Source organism: Symphalangus syndactylus, chromosome 13, assembly GCF_028878055.3.
Source record: "Symphalangus syndactylus isolate Jambi chromosome 13, NHGRI_mSymSyn1-v2.1_pri, whole genome shotgun sequence".
Classification (NCBI taxonomy): Eukaryota; Metazoa; Chordata; class Mammalia; order Primates; family Hylobatidae; genus Symphalangus; species Symphalangus syndactylus.
In genome coordinates this window covers 31,031,784-31,047,754 of record NC_072435.2, presented here as the reverse complement: position 1 = coordinate 31,047,754, position 15,971 = coordinate 31,031,784, and the positions used below count along the sequence as shown (strand labels likewise).

The following is a 15,971-nucleotide window of genomic DNA, read 5'->3' as shown; positions in this document are numbered from 1 at the left end:
CTCCAACTCCTGGGCTCAAGCGATCCTCCTGCCTCAGCCTCCTGAGTAGCTGGGACTACAGACACACACCACCATGCCTGGCTAATTTTTTTTTTTAATTTTTGTAGAGACAGAGTTTCACCATGTTGCCCAGGCTGGTCTTGAACTCCTGGGTTCAAGAGATCCACCCACCTCGGCCTCTCAAAGTGCTGGGATTACAGGCATGAGCCATGGCACCAGGCCGAGCTTCACTTTTACCGGGAATGGGGATGATGAAGGCTGGGAGCGTCCCAGTCTGGCGGAGCCCAGGCACCTTAGCCTGTCTTCTGATGGAGCCACAGCTGACAGGGCCCACCTCTCCCACCCACTCACAAGCAGGGCTTACAGAGCAAAGCCCCCAGTCAGAAGGCCTCTCCAAGGCCACGCTGCAGGGAAGGCAAGCAGAAAGAGTATCCACTGTTCCAATCTGATTTTATTGAAAAGGAAACATACAAAAATCATGTACAAAAAAAATTAACCAAACATGTACAGAAAATTCATTCCGGTATCTACAGCAGCGCATATACAGTATCTTACAGGCTGGGCCATCCCTCCCCACTCCCAGACTCCTCCCTCTTCCGAGATTTCCCCCCCTCCCTGACTCCCCGTCTTCCCCCCAGCGCTTGGCCCTGGGGACTAAGGCTGGGGCGGCTTCAGCCAAAATCTCCCACCCCCCAAATGAATGCCAGTGGTCACACGTGCTCTCTCTAAACCTATGCAATGGGATTGATGGGGCGGGGGGCGGTCGAGGGCAGAGCACAGGATTCACAGTCTGGGCCCCTCCTGGCCACCCCCCCCCGATGAAGGTGAGGCAGGCATGCCCACCACCCGCCGGCTGGCTCAGGGAAGATGGCTGGGCGCCGGGCTGGAGCAACCGGCAAACGCACCCCACTCTCTGGCTCCAGGAGGCTAGTGGTCACATTTGGCTCATTTGCTCTTCACAGGCCCCCTCCCAGGAGGAGGGGGGGAAGCACCAGGGGCCTTAGGCCAGGCCCAGAGTGAAGGAGCACTGAGAGGAGACCCCCCCTCTAGTGTCACCCCTGCAGCTGGAATGGGCACCAGCACAACAGCCTTTCCTGAGATGGTGGTGGGCAGCAGAGGCGGGTGGCTCAGTCCCCACCCCCTCGGTCACCGCCACCTTCCAATGCTGAGTCCATCAGCCCTCCCTCCCCTGGCTTCTTGGCCAGGGACCCAGGAGTCCGCATCTCTGTCAGTGCACCCCAGGCTGGGCTGGGGCTGGAGTGGCTGCCCTGGCCCGCCCCCAGGACAGGCAGGGCTGGGAGTCCAGTATGCTACATGGTGCAGAGAAAGTCCCCCACGCTGGCCAGGGTGTCAGGAGGTGGGAGGGGCCTGCCCCCCGAGTCCCTGACGTCCACCGGGCGGGTGCAGGCACCTAATTGGGCTCCATCTCGGGGGCTCTGTGGCCCCTGGGTAAGGGCAGGAGTCCCATGATGAGATTGTACAGGACCCTCCAGGGCGAGGGGCGGTGCCGCTGCTGCTCCTCTTGTCTCTGGGGAAAAGAGAGAGAAGGGGAAGTTAGCAGGGGACTGAGTATGGTGATGGGAGTGGGGATGGTCAGCTCCAAGGGCAGTGAGGTGACAGTCTCGCCCACCCTATTCCAGCTCCTCCCCCCGTCTGGGCTAATGTCCATGTCTCGGAAGTCACATCCTCATCCAGGACATGAGACCAGGAGGCAGAGGACAAACACGGAATGCCTTCAGCAGAGAGCTGGGCACCAAGCGAGTGTGTGGCACATGTTAGCTGTGACCGCCCCATCCCTGTTGTACATTTGGGAAAGACATCCTACAAGGGGCTAAAGGATGGACTGCAACCTATCCTGCCCCTCCCTGCAAGGCTCGCAAGATGAGGAGAAAGGAGCAGGGTGCCCACAGTCTTGGCAGTTCTAGGACAATCTGTGGAAGGAGAAGAACTGGGAAGAGTTCACCCCCCGATTGCAGAGGCCTCAACAGAAGCACCTCTAGGCAACACTGAGTGAAACCCCTGCCCTCTCTCCAGTGGCAGGATGAAAACAAGGTGGTCTCTAGGACCCTCTCAGCTCCAACATGCTAGGAAGTGGGAAGGCAGGAGGCTAGGTCCTAGGAAAGGCTCCTGACTGGTAAAAATTAAAGGCAATACTAAAAAGTGTACAGAGGCCCGGCGTGGTGACTTATAGCTGTAATCCCAGCACTTTGAGAGGACAAGGCGGGAGGATCACCTAAGGTCAGGAGTTTGAGACCAGTGTGACCAACATGGTGGAACCCCGTCTCTATTAAAAATACAGGCCAGGTGCGGTGTCTCACGCCTGTAATCCCAGCACTTTGGGAGGCCGAGGCAGGCAGATTAGAGGTCAGGAGATCAAGATCATCCTGGCTAACACAGTGAAACCCCATCTCTACTAAAAATACAAAAAAATTAGCCGGGCGTGGTGGCGGGCACCTGTAGTCCCAGCTACTCGGGAGGCTGAGGCAGGAGAATGGCGCGAACCCAGGAGGTGGAGCTTGCAGTGAGCAGAGATCGCACCACTGCACTCCAGCCTGGGCGAGAGAGTGAGACTCCGTCTCAAAAAAAAAAAAAAAAAAAAATACAAAAATGGCCAGGCAAGGTGGCTCACGCCTGTAATCCCAGCACTTTGGGAGGCCAAGGCAGGTGGATCATCTGAGGTCAGGAGTTCAAGACCAGCCTGGCCAAGATGGGGAAACCCCGTCTCTACTAAAACAACAAAAATTAGGCCGGGCACAGTGGCTCACGCTTGTAATCCCGGCACTTTGGGAGGCCAAGGCGGGCGGATCACGAGGTCAGGAGATCGAGACCACGGTGAAACCACGTCTCTACTAAAAATACAAAAAATTAGCCGGGCATGGTGGCGGGTGCCTGTAGTCCCAGCTACTCGGAGAGGCTGAGGCAGGAGAATGGCGTGAACCCGGGAGGCGGAGCTTGCAGTGAGCCGAGATCGCGCCACTGCACTCCAGCCTGGGTGACAGAGTGAGACTCCGTCTCAAAAAAATAAATAAATAAAATAAAACAACAAAAATTAGCCGGGCATGGTGGCACACACCTGTAGTCCCAGCTACTCGGGAGGCCAAGACAGGAGAATTGTTTGAACCCAGGAGGCGGAGGTTGCAGTGAGCCAAGATTGCACCACTGCACTCCAGCCTGGGCAACAGAGCAAGACTCTGTCTCAAAAAAAATTTAAAAAAAAAAAGTGTACAGAGAGCTGCAGTCCTCTGCCACTCCCTGTAGCTCCACAGGCAGGCTCTGTGCTAAGTGGGGACCACCTAACCTCCTCCCCTTCAGGAGAAACTCACTTTACAGAAGGTTAAATGATCCTCATCGTCCTCATGCTACCTGGCAGTGAGTCACCTGGTACCAGCCCAGCCTCCTCAACACTCCCTAGCAACTCTTGGGGCCAGGAGATGGTGGCAAAGGGGGCACATCGGATTGGCATAAGTTACAAAACCCACCACTGTCACACTGCTGTGGGTGCCACCTGGTGAGCAAGCTACCAATCACCTAGTAAGGTGGATGGTGGGCAGACCACCCAGGTACCTACTCTAGAAACACAAGAGCGCACCCGGAAATATGCATGATTGGGAGAGGAAAAAGGCAATAAATAATGGCCGGGCACGGTGGCTCACGCCTGTAATCCCAGCACTTTAGGAGGCCGAGATGGGTGGATCACCTGAGGTCGGGAATTCAAGATCAGCCTGGTAAACACAGTGAAACCCCGACTCTACTAAAGATACAAAAATTAGCCGGGCATGGTGGCAGGCATCTGTAATCTCAGCTACTTGGGAGGCTGAGGCAGGAGAATTGCTTGAACCCAGGAGGTGGAGGTTGCAACGGGCCGAGATCGTGCCATTGCACTCCAACCTGGGCAAGAAGAGTGAAACTCTGTCTCAAAAAAAAAAAAAAAAAAAAAAAAAAGCCAATAAATAAAATCTGAAATATATTTAAAAATAGGCTGGGTGAGGTAGCTCAGGCCCATAATTCCAACACTTTGGGAGGCCGAGGCAGGAGGATCACTTGAGGCCAGGAGTTTGAGACCAGCCTGGGTAACACAGAAAGACCTGATCTCTACAAAAAAATAAAATAAAAATTAGCCAGGCATGGTGGACCTGCCTGTGGTCCCAGCTACTTGGGAGCTGACTGAGGCGGGAGAATCCCTTAAACCCAGGAGTTGGAGGCTGCAGAGAGCTGTGATTGAACCACTGCACTCCAGCCTGGGAGACCCTGTCTCTAAACATAAAATAAAAATACATATCTATCCTAAATATCCATCAATGAGAAAATGAATAAGGATACTATATTTATCCAACAGAATACTATATAGCAGTGAAAATGACTTTTTTTTTTTTTTTTTTTTTTTGAGACAGAGTCTCATTCTGTCCTCCAGGCTGGAGTGCAGTGGCATGATCTGGTGATCGCGGCTCACTGCAACTTCCACCTCCTGGGTTCAAGAGATTCTCCTGCCTCAGTCTCCCAAGTAGCTGAGATTACTGGCGTATGCCACCATGCTCAGCTACTTCTTGTTTCTTTTTTTTTTTTTTTTCTGAGATGGATTTTCGCTCTTGTTGCCCAGGCTGGAGTGCAGTGGTGCGATCTCGGCTCACTGCAACCTCTGCCTCCTGGTTTCAAGTAATTATCCTGCCTCAGCCTCCCAAGTAGCTGAGATTACAGGCATGCACCACCATACCCGGCTAATTTTGTATTTTTAGTAGAGACGGTGTTTCTTCATGTTGGTCAGGCTCGTCTCGAACTCCCGACCTCAGGTCCCTGAGCCTCCCAAAGTGCTGGGATGACAGGCGTGAGCCACCGCGCCCAGCCTTAATTTTCGTATTTTTTTTTTTTTTTTTTTTGAGACGGAGTCTTATTCTGTCCCCCAGGCTGGAGTGCAGTGGCGCGATCTCGGCTCACCACAACCTCCACCTTCTGGGTTCACGCCATTCTCCTGCCTCAGCCTCCCGAGTAGCTGGGACCACAGGCGCCCGCCAACACGCCCGGCTAATTTTTTGTATTTTTTAGTAGAGACGGGGTTTCACTGTGTTAGCCAGGATGGTCTCGATCTCCTGACCTCGTGATCCACCCGCCTCGGCCTCCCAAAGTGCTGGGATTACAGGCTTGAGCCACCGCGCCCGGCCCAATTTTCGTATTTTTAGTAGAGACGAGGTTTCACCATGTTGGCCAGACTGGTCTCGAACTCCCAGCCTCAGGTGATCCATTTGCCTACGCCTCCCAAAGGGCTGGGATTACAGGCGTGGGCCACTGCACCCGGCCGAAAATGGCTGTATTTGTTGTTTCTTTTTTGCGATGGTCTTGCTGGGTCCCCCAGGCTTGAGTTCAGTGACCCTTCATGGCTCACTGCAGCCTCGACTTCCCGGGCTCAAGGGACCCTTTCACCTCAGCCTCCCAAGTAGCTGGGACTACAGGCCCGCGCCACTACACCCGGCTAATTTTTGTAGCAACAGGGATCTCATTATGTGGCCCAGTCTGGTCTGGAACTCCTGGGCTCAAGCGTCCTTCCATCTCCGCCTCCCAAAGTGAGCCACAGTGCCTGGCTGAATATAGAAGAATGGAAGCTCTTTTGCCCATATGGTGAATCTGAAGCCTAATATTGAGGGAAAAAGGAATTCTGGGGAGGAACAAAAACTATGTCATATACGCTAAGCTAATAATGCCCCATGATCCTAAGCCCTGGTTCTGGCCTGGTAAATATGGAGTAAAAGCAACACCTGCAGGGGTTGAGAGAGGCCAACTCGAGAGATTTCCTTCAGGGAGGGGGAAGGGATGGGGAGAGTAAGGAGCTTCACCACATGTGTTTCTGCGGTTTTGTTTGGTTTCTTAATAAGCAAGCAATGCGGGTGTAATGTTCTGGCTGAACAGAGCTGGCTGGTGGGCGCACGATGTTTGTGATTTCCCATTCTCTGCTGTGGGCTTCGAATATTTGTTTTAAAAAATAGAGGCCGTGCCAGGGGCTGGGGGGCGGGGCCTCTCGCGGGGCGGGGCTCCGAGCCCTCCCCTGCCGTCCCCGGCTCGCCCCGGCGCCCGGGAAACTGTGTGGCGCTGCGGGCCGCGCGCGAGGGACGGCAGGGGGCGGGCGCGGCGCGGCTGCTGACTCACCGGCTATAAATAGCCCGGGATATATGAGCCGCGCCGCCCAGCGCCGCCCTCAGTCCCCGCGGCCGCGGACCACGGGCGCGCTGCTGCTCTCCGCGGCGGCCTAGTTCCCGGCCCTGGCCCTGGCCGGGGCTCGGGCTCCGGCTATGCCAGCCGCGGCGCGGAGTCCCTGGGCGGCTCTGCGGGCGCGCGATTCCCCCCCACCCACTCACCCCCCACCTGCCTGTCCGCGGAGCGACCCAGCCGCGCAGGGCAGCAGCTGCCGCACATCTGGCGGGGGCCGCCTGCCGCCCCCTCCTCCGGCGGGAAGTCCCACCTGCCGTCTACCCCACCCCCAGCACTCACCCGCCGCTCGTACTGCGCGTTGAGGTCGTCCGCCATCCGCCGCAGCTGGGCCCCGATCTCCCGGGCCCACTGTTCCTCCTCCCCGCGGACTCCCGGAGCCGCCTGGGTGGGACCGCCCGCCAGGGCCCCCGGGGCGCTGGACACGGGCGACTCCAGGTGCTGCTCCGCCAGCGAGAACGAGGGCTGAGGACCTTGGAGAGGCAGAGGGGTGCGGTCAGCACCCACCACCCCTCCAGGCCTCGAGGTGTCTCGGCCTGCTTCCCTCTTTCCCAGCCACTGCTCCCCGCCTCATTTCTAGTGATCCCATCGCCCCGTCTTAGAGTCAGTTTCTCAGGGTCTCCTCCCCAGGCACCAGAAAGCAAGAAGTACCTGGGGACGCCGCTCTGGGGTCACCTGTCTGGCCAGCTACGTCCCCACGGCCCTTGTCAGTGTGGAAGGTAGACGGCCAGACAGGTTACCCCAGGGGTGGTCAGGCTTAACGACCTCTACTTCCCAAAGGGGCCACATTTTGCCTGTTCCATGTGACAGGCAGGGAAACTGAGGCCCGCCCTTAGGGAGTATCCCAAGGTCACACAGGGATACAGCGACTGACCCCACCCAGATCATAAGCCTCAGGTCTCCTGCCCTCTCGTGTCCAACCACAGGGAAGCCACACCTCCGGATGTGGCAGAGGCCTACAGACCAGAAGGCCAGAGACTGTGGCAGCTTCAGAGCGCGGGCCTGGGGGGCTGGGACGCGGGAGATGCCTTCCTGCCCCCCGCCCCTTCTGAGCGCCCTAGGAGGCTCCTGCCCTCCCGTCCCACCAGGTCCTGGCCTGAGGGTTCCCTAAAGCCTACAACCAGGGCCTCAGTTTCCACATCTGTGACCTTGGCCTTGAAATCGGTGTCCCCTTCCAGGGCTTCCAGGAACTGAGTTAGGGAAGTTTTCTCTTTCCTTGCTCCCCTTGGGCTGCCGGGACAGGATGGGGGATGGGAAACCAGGACACACTTTCCTGGGCTACAGCGCTTGCCAGCAGGGATGGGGCTCCACGGGCACCACAGGGTTAACAGCCCATCAGGCAGGGGACCTTTAACCCTTCCCTCCCCAAGACTTCCCCCCTTCCCCGAGGGGACTTTCCCAACACAATGGCCCCTCCCCCTCTCCTTCCTCCGCCGGGACTGCGGAGAAGGACAGCCCTGGCCAAAGAGATGCAAATAAAGGCAAAAAGCCCCTCGACCCCTCCCCAGAGCCCATAGTTGACAGTCCTCTTGCTGGGCCCACACTCCCTGCAACAAGAATCCTCCAGGGGGTCTAGAGAACCCAGACGGGGGGAGGGGAGCTGGGATGCAGCTGTTGCCCCAGGCCCGGAAGAGACAGTGGGCTGCAATTCGGGGACTGCAGTCAGATTCCAGGAGGGACTTCCCACTTGACCTCCCCCTCCACCCCCAGCCTCCGTCTTCCTGCTTCTTGCAACACAAAGACCACATTGGCCACACCCTCCCAGTGGCCCGGCTGGGCCCGCCACCACCCCCCGCCCCGTCCTCTCCCACTTCTCCAGTTCCTCCGAGTCTCCGGCCCTCTCTCTTCCCGGCTCCTATCACCCCGGGGGTGGGGCGGGCACTCACCGTCCGGGCGCGGGCCTCGGGGCCGGCTGCGAGGACCCCCAGGCCAGCGGGGGCCCCCCAGGGCGGCGGTGACGGCGGGTGGGGCGGTGGGGGCGCAGAGGTAGGCAGCGGGCAGCAGGGCGGGGGCGGCAGGGGCGGCAGCTAGGCCGGGCTCGCAGAGGCCGCAGGACACTGCCGAGGGCACCAGGCGGCCGAGCGGGAAGGGGCGCGGGCCGTCGCGGGCCAGGCCCTCTACGGGCTCCGGGGAGCTGCCCTCCTGGCGTGCGCGGGCCATGGCGCTCCCTGGGGCCTGCGGGACATGGGAGGAGGAGCAGGTCAGCAGGGAAGTACCAGGGCCCACTGTACCTCCAGCCTACCCGGGGTCAGGACCCAGAAGGAGAAGAGTGGAGGTGTGTGTGCATGGGGAGGGGGTGATGGCCCCACAGAGACACGCCCAGCCAGGGGATGACACCACCGGGTCCTGGCTGGCCTGGAGAGCCTCCCGTGCATACGGTGATGGGCACACAGGAGGGACAGGGGGCGCAGGACGGCTCTCACAGCAAGGACAGGGCTCACACAGGACGGATGGAGGGGTCTAGCAGGTGTGTGTATGAAGGCTGTGACGGTCCCACAACACAAACTCACTCCACTTGGAACTCACAGCATGGGCTGGTGGGGACAATTTTCCTAACACAGCGACGGGCACACAGGGAGGGCAGCGAGGCACAGCGAGGCCCCCACAGCACACACACAAGGACTCACACGGGACTGGCCAGCCTGACCGCCCACCCCACCTCCCACTTGCACACAAACACTGAGATGGCCCCAGTCTCGGACATCACTACTCAGTACACACGACACACACACACACACACACCCCGACCAAAGCAGGAGCATCCAGACAGACTATCACAAGCACTCTACATACTGTGCACACTGGCTGGCACAACCCATCCCCACACATCCAAACTGTCAAAGTCTCACACACTGACCCACTGTTGATATGCCCAGGGGCACATGCAAACAATGCAGCCATTGCAAACACACACACACACACACAAGCTAGGCACTGCCTCAGTTCCCAAACATGCCCCTCTCCACACACACACACTCACTCCAGAGATAAGACCTGCACACCTCTGGATTCACTTATAAACACAAAACAGACACCCACGGACACACAGACATCAACACCCCCAAAACACACCCACATGTCACCAACTCTCAGGACACACATAAATCAGGCACACACAGACACATGCCTTCAGACCTCAACACACCATCAGACACCAACCCACCCTCCTCACGCAACCCTCAAACATATCACCAACTGTCAGCAACACACACAAACACACACACCCTACAGCTAACTCTAATCCCACACAGCCCAGCAGCACACACACCTAGCGCACCCACAGAAAACACTGGTCTCACGTGACTGACATAAACACTACACACACGCAGCCCACATGACACACGAGCCAGCCGATCACAGTGACAAGCCCCTCGGACCCAACACACACACACACACACACACACACACACACAGAGGCTCAGACACAACCCCATCCAGAGGCTGCCAGCAACACCCACCGTCTACACTGCATAGACCCCACAGATCCTGAGTCCTTAAATCCCAGACGCTGATGCCAGACACACAAGCCAAACCCAGACTGAAACAACCCCCCACCACACACACACACACACACACACACACACACCTGACAACTCACACAGACACCTGGACAGAAAACAGACATTTGCATTTAGCAGGCGCAGCATCACAAACGCTGGGCAAATGACACATGCCCCGGAGATACAGAGGCGGCTTCAGCCAAGACAGAAACACACAGGCAAGACACAAGCACACACACCGCACGCTCAGGCAAGACACACACATAAACACACAAACAGCTTACTCTAGCAACACACACACACTACAACCTCCACACCCCAGTACACGCAGGCAACACAGACCCCCAGTATCACCCCGGAACAACACACACAGACAACTCTCACCGACAACACACGCAGGTCCACCCACCCCACAAGCACGGCACCCACAGACAGAACCCCACACAAACAGGCGCGGGGACTCACGCAGACACCCCGACGGGTCAGAAACCCCAACATTCCTCCGGATCGACACCACCACTCCCTGCAGAACCCAGCACAAACTCGGAGCCAGACACGCGCACACACCCAGGCGAGACACCTGCAGATCCACAACCCCGCACACGCGCGCTCCCACGGCGGTCCCAGACGCCCCCCTCCGCTGTCACAGCCCCCCCCACCGCCGCCACGTGCGCCCGCCCCGCCCGCCAGGCGAGCGCGGGGCCAATAACCGGCTGTTGCTGGGGCGCAGCCCCCGCCCGCAGGAGCCGCAGACTCCACGGCCCGCGAGCCGCCCCCGTCGCCGCCCCCAGCGGGCGCGCGCCCTGGGTGTGGCCGCCCCTCCGTGCCGCCCCCCCGCCCCTCCCGGACTTTGGGGGCTGGGGCACCCCCGGGGTCGACCCTTTTCCCCGGGGTCGCACTGGCCGCCAGGGGGCGCTGCCGAGTCCGCACCCCATTGTTTGTAAACAAACCCGCCAGACCGCCGAGGCACCTGTGCGCCCAGACCGGCGCCCCAACGCCAAGCCGCCTCTCACCCGGCGACCCCGGCCCAGGGTCCCTTGCGGGGTTTGGAGAGGCGCGGTGTGGGGAGGCAGGGCGCCCACACTGCTCTCCGCCTGCACTCCCGTCACCTCCTCCAGGGAGTCCACCCGGCCTGGCCGATCGCCGCCAGAGAGGATTCGGGGCGCGCACTCACCCCGGGGGCATGAACACACCGGAGGGGGCGGCGGTGGGGGGCGGGCGGCTTCCTTCAGGAGGGCGCGCCCGCCGAGCGCCGCTCTCCGCGGCGGCTGCTGCTGTGGCTGTCGCTGCTGCTGCCGCTCTAACTGGAGTGGCGGCTTCTGTGGCTGTGGCTGCTGCGGCTCCCCGGGCCGCAGGCGCGTCCGCGTCGTGGCCGCCGCTGCTGGGATCGCTGGTGCCGCCGCCGCCGCCAGGCGCCCGCTCGCATGTGGCTCGCGCCGCGTCTCAGGCCGCCCGGCGGATCCCGGGCCCGCTCCAAAGCCGCCCCGCCCCGCCCCGCCCCGCCCCCGCCCCCGCCCCCGCCCCCGCCCCCGCCCGGCGAGTCCCACGCCCCGCCCCCGCGTGACGCCACGGCCCCGCCCGCCCGCCGCGGACAAGTCAGGACTTGCAGGCGCGCGCCGCGCCCCCCCTACCTCCGCGCCCCCCCTACCTCCGCGCCGGGGGTTTCCCTGCAGCCGGGGACGGGGCAGGGCCTGGCCCAAGGCGAGGAGGACCCAGGCGCTGTGCGGCGGGGTGCGGGGAGATCGCCCAGACACCGGGACAGTCGGACACACACACTGACTGGGACCCACAGATCCACACCCCCAGCGATGCGTACACAGACCGACCGACGGGCATTCCAGGGTCCACAAAGTCACGTGCAGGCAGAGCCCAGAGGATGTACTCACAGACACAAGGCCACAGTCTCGCAAATCCACACCATGGACAGGGGCATGAGCACACACACTCACTGATGGGGCTCACACACACACCCAGACGCAAATGCACAGACTCACTAACAGGGTCCCCTGGACAAGCAGACGGACACAATGACAGGGCCACACACAGTTGCACAAACACCCACACTGATGATGACACCTGGGCCCACAAACTGTTCACAAACAACCGTACCGAACAGGCACCCACACCACACACACCGTGGTGCAACCACACAGACATAGGCGGAGTGCTTATCAGGAAACACAAACTTGCTGATAGGCACAGGGGACACACACACACACAGACACCTGTTACAGGGATACCTGGATACACGGCCAAATCCAAATCACACTCCAACAGGGACATACACAAATGCACTCAACGCAATTTCACAGCTAACACATTAAAACTATCAGAAACTGACATTCGCCCGACACGGTGGCTCACGCCTGTAATCCCAGCACTTTGAGAGGCCAAGGTGCGCGGATTGCCTGAGGTCAGGAATTCGAGATCAGCCTGACCAACATGATGAAACCACATCTGTACTGAAAATACAAAATTAGCCCGGCGTGGTGGCGCATGCCTGTAATCCCAGCTACTTGGGAGGCTGAGGCAGGAGAATTGCTTGAACCCGGGAGGCGGAGGTTGCAGTGAGCCGAGATCGTGCCATTGCACTCTAGCCTGGGCAACAAGAGCAAACTCTGTCTTTAAAAAAAAAAAAGAAAAAGGAAAGAAACTGACATTCAGAGACACAGACCAAATCAGACGTAGAAGAAACTGACCACCGACACATGTCACAAAGTCACACCTGTGACAGCTTCTTGCTAACTGGCCCACTGCACACACGTGGGAGCATGCACACCTGGCCACACTCACCACAAATCTGGCAGGGGACCCACGTCGCGGAAGAAGCCCTGGGCACCTGGCATGGACATGCCCGGGCAGACCCCATGCCAAATTTCATCCTGTCTCATAGCTTTCCATTCTGTTTCTTTTTTCAGTTTCTCATTGTTACTTCCTGCCCTGCTCTGGTTTGGTGAGTTTTGTCCTTCTTCTTCCAAAGCCGTGGACTCCTGTCTCCTCCTCTACACTTTCCATCCTTACTGGGTCTCACCCAATCCCAGTTCCCTCACCAGAGTGACTCACCTTCCAGTGCCTAGCGTGGGGCTGGCTGAGTAAGGATGTCAGACTTCTCAAACTTGACTGCCTCAAAGTACACACTCTTAGCTCCCCCAAGAGATGCAGATAATCTATATCTCACATGAAATCTCCCCATTTGAAACATTGGGAACTCCTCAGCTTTCCTCTCTCTTTCGCTTTCCCCGATTATTCATTCTCCCTTCCTTCTTCCTGGTGTTTTCCAAACTGTGGGTCATGAGTAAACCATGGATTATGACATATGACGTCACTTACATGTTTTTTTTTTTTTTTTTTTTTTTGAGACAGAGTCTCCCTCTGTCGCCCAGGCTGGAGTGCAGTGGCACGATCTCGGCTCATTGCCACCTCTGCCTCCTGGGTTAAAGCAATTCTCCTGCCTCAGCCTCCCTACTAGCTGGAACTACAGGTGTGCGCCACTACGCCCAGCTAATTTTTGTATTATTGGTAGAGATGTGGTTTCACCATATTGTCCAGGCTGGTCTCGAACTCATGACCTCGGGATCAGCCCGTCTTGGCCTCCCAAAGTGCTGGGATTACAGGCGTGACCCACCGCACTCAGCCTTTTTTTTTTTTTTTGAGGTGGAATCTTCCTCTGTCGCCCAGACTGGAGTGCAGTGGTGCGATCTCGGCAAACTGCAAGCTCCGCCTCCCGGGTTCAGGCCTTTCTGCCTCAGCCTCCCCAGTAGCTGGGAGTACAGGCGCCTGCCACCACGCCTGGCTAATTTTTTGTATTTTTTTTTTTTTTTTTTTTTTTTTTTTTTGAGACGGAGTCTTGCTCTGTCACCCAGGCTGGAGTGCAGTGGCGCGATCTCGGCTCACTGCAAGCTCCGCCTCCCGGGTTCACGCCATTCTCCTGCCTCAGCCTCTCCGAGTAGCTGGGACTACAGGCGCCCGCCACCACGCCCGGCTAATTTTTTGTATTTTTGGTAGAGACGGGGTTTCACCGTGGTCTCGATCTCCTGACCTCGTGATCCGCCCGCCTCGGCCTCCCAAAGTGCTGGGATTACAAGCGTGAGCCACCGCGCCCGGCCAATTTTTTGTATTTTTTAGTAGAGACAGTGTTTCACCATGTTAGCCAGGATGGTCTCGATCTCCTGACCTCGTGATCTGCCCTCCTTGACCTCCCAAAAGTGCTGGGATTACAGGCGTGAGCCACCTCGCCCGGCCCAGCCTTTTTTTTTTTTTTTTTTTAGATAAAATATTCACTCTGTCACCCAGACTGGAGTGTAATGGCACAACAGATAGCCTTGTGGTACAATAGCCTTGCAGCTTCAAACTCGGGCTCCAGAGATCCTCCTGCCTCAGCCTCCCAAGTAACTGGGACTACAGATGTAAACCACCACGCCCATATAATTTTTATTTTTTTGTAGAGATGGGTGGTCTCACTATGTTGCCCAGGCTGGTCTGGACATTATGGGCTCAAGCAAACCTCCTGCCTCCACCTCCCTCAGTGCTGGGATTACAGGTGTGAACCACCATGCCTGGCTGACTTAATGCATTTTACTCAGTAAGATGCATTCACATCCCGACCAAATTGCGCTTTATTGAGATGTATTTAGACACAAGAATATTCACTCTTTTTAGGTGTGTGGTTTGTAAGTGGTGATAAAAGTACACAATTTTGTATTACCACAACTTCTACCTGCAATTTTACTGGCCTAGACAAGAGGTTTTGTTGTTGTTGTTTTAATTGAGACAGAATCTGGCTGTGTTACCCAGGCTGGTTTCAAACTCCTGGGCTCAAGCGATCCTCCCACCTCAGCCTCCCTAGTAGCTGGGATTATAGGCGTGCATGACTGCTTTGACCAGAGTTTAAAAAAAAATACACCACAGGCCGGGCACAGTGGCTCACACCTGTAATCCTAGCACTTTGGGAGGCCAGGGGGCGTGGATTACCTGAGGTCAGGAGTTTGAGACTAGCTTGGCCATCATAGTAAAACCCCATCTCTACTAAAAATACAGAAATTAGCTGGGCATGGTGGTGGGCGCCTGTAATCCCAGTTACTCGGGAGGTTGAGGTAGAAGAATTGCTTGAACCCAAGAGAAGGAGGTTTCAGTGAGCCGAGATCACGCCATTCCATTCCAGCCTGGGCAACAAGAGCAAAACTCCATCTCAAAATGCCAACAACAACAAAAATACACTACAGGCTGGGCACGGTAGCTCATGCCTGTAATCCCAACACTTCGAGAGGCCGAGGCTGGTGGATCACTTGAGGTCAGGAGTTTGACACCAGCCTGGCCAACAGGGTGAAGCCCTGTCTTTACCAAAAATATAAAAGTTAGCCAAAAATTGGTGGCACACACCTGTAGTCCCAGCTACTCGGGAGGCTGAGGCGGGAGAATCACTTGAACTCAGGAGGCAGAGGTTGCAGTGAGCAGAGATTGTGCCACTGCACTCCAAACAGAGCAACAGAGCAAGACTCTGTCAAAAAAAAACAACAAAAAAAAACACACTACAAAATATAATTTTGAGGCCGGGCGTGGGGGCTCACGCCTGTAATCCTAGCACTTTGGGAGGTCAAGAAGGTGGGTGGATCACCTAAGTTCAGGAGTTCAAGACCAGCCTGGCCAACATGGTAAAAACCCGTCTGTACTAAAATACAAAAATTAGCCGGGCATGATTGCGGTGCCTGTAATCCCAGCTACTCAGGAGGCTGAGATGGGAGAATCACTTGAACCCGGGAGACAGTGTTTGCAGTGAGCCAAGATCGCGCCACTACACTCCAGCCTGGGTGCTGAGCGAGACTCCGTCTTAAAAAAACAAAACAAAATATAATTTTTTTTTTTTTTTTTTTTGAGACGGAGTCTTGCTCTGTCTCCCAGGCAGGAGTGCAATGGCGCGATCTCGGCTCACTGCAAGCTCCGCCTCCCGGGTTCATGCCATTCTCCTGCCTCAGCCTCCCGAGTAGCTGGGACTACAGGCGCCCGCCAACACGTCCGGCTAATTTTTTGTATTTTTAGTAGAGATGGGGTTTCACTGTGTTAGCCAGGATGGTCTCGATCTCCTGACCTCGTGATCCGCCCGCCTCGGCCTCCCAAAGTGCTGGGATTACAGGCTTGAGCCACCGCACCCGGCCAACAAAATATAATTTTGAAAAATTATGAAGTCAACGGAAAGTAATATTTTGTGGAAATTTTATTGATGTATAGTGAATACATTTTTTTTTTTTTTTTTTTTGAGACAGCGTCTTACTCTGTTGC

The 15,971-nt window shown here is 57.1% G+C and overlaps 1 protein-coding gene across 10 annotated transcripts; it reads right to left on the bottom strand.

Annotated features, from left to right (window-relative positions):
- Window positions 1-433: 433 nt before the first annotated feature.
- Window positions 434-12,812, bottom strand: BBC3 (BCL2 binding component 3). 10 transcript variants are annotated; one of them, XM_063615927.1, is made up of 4 exons: window positions 12,759-12,812; window positions 8,082-8,370; window positions 6,478-6,668; window positions 434-1,528 (listed from the first exon to the last, which is right to left on the bottom strand). In XM_063615927.1, exons 2-4 carry the CDS (start codon window positions 8,353-8,355, stop codon window positions 1,412-1,414), a joined length of 582 nt encoding a protein of 193 aa, XP_063471997.1. In that variant the 5' UTR covers window positions 8,356-8,370; window positions 12,759-12,812; the 3' UTR covers window positions 434-1,411. The 10 variants fall into 10 exon arrangements, with proteins under 10 accessions (XP_063471997.1, XP_055096115.1, XP_055096112.1 ...); XM_055240140.2 differs by lacking the exon at window positions 12,759-12,812 and adding an exon at window positions 12,489-12,632; XM_055240137.2 differs by lacking the exon at window positions 12,759-12,812 and adding an exon at window positions 12,037-12,374.
- Between the last annotated feature and the right edge of the window lie 3,159 nt (window positions 12,813-15,971).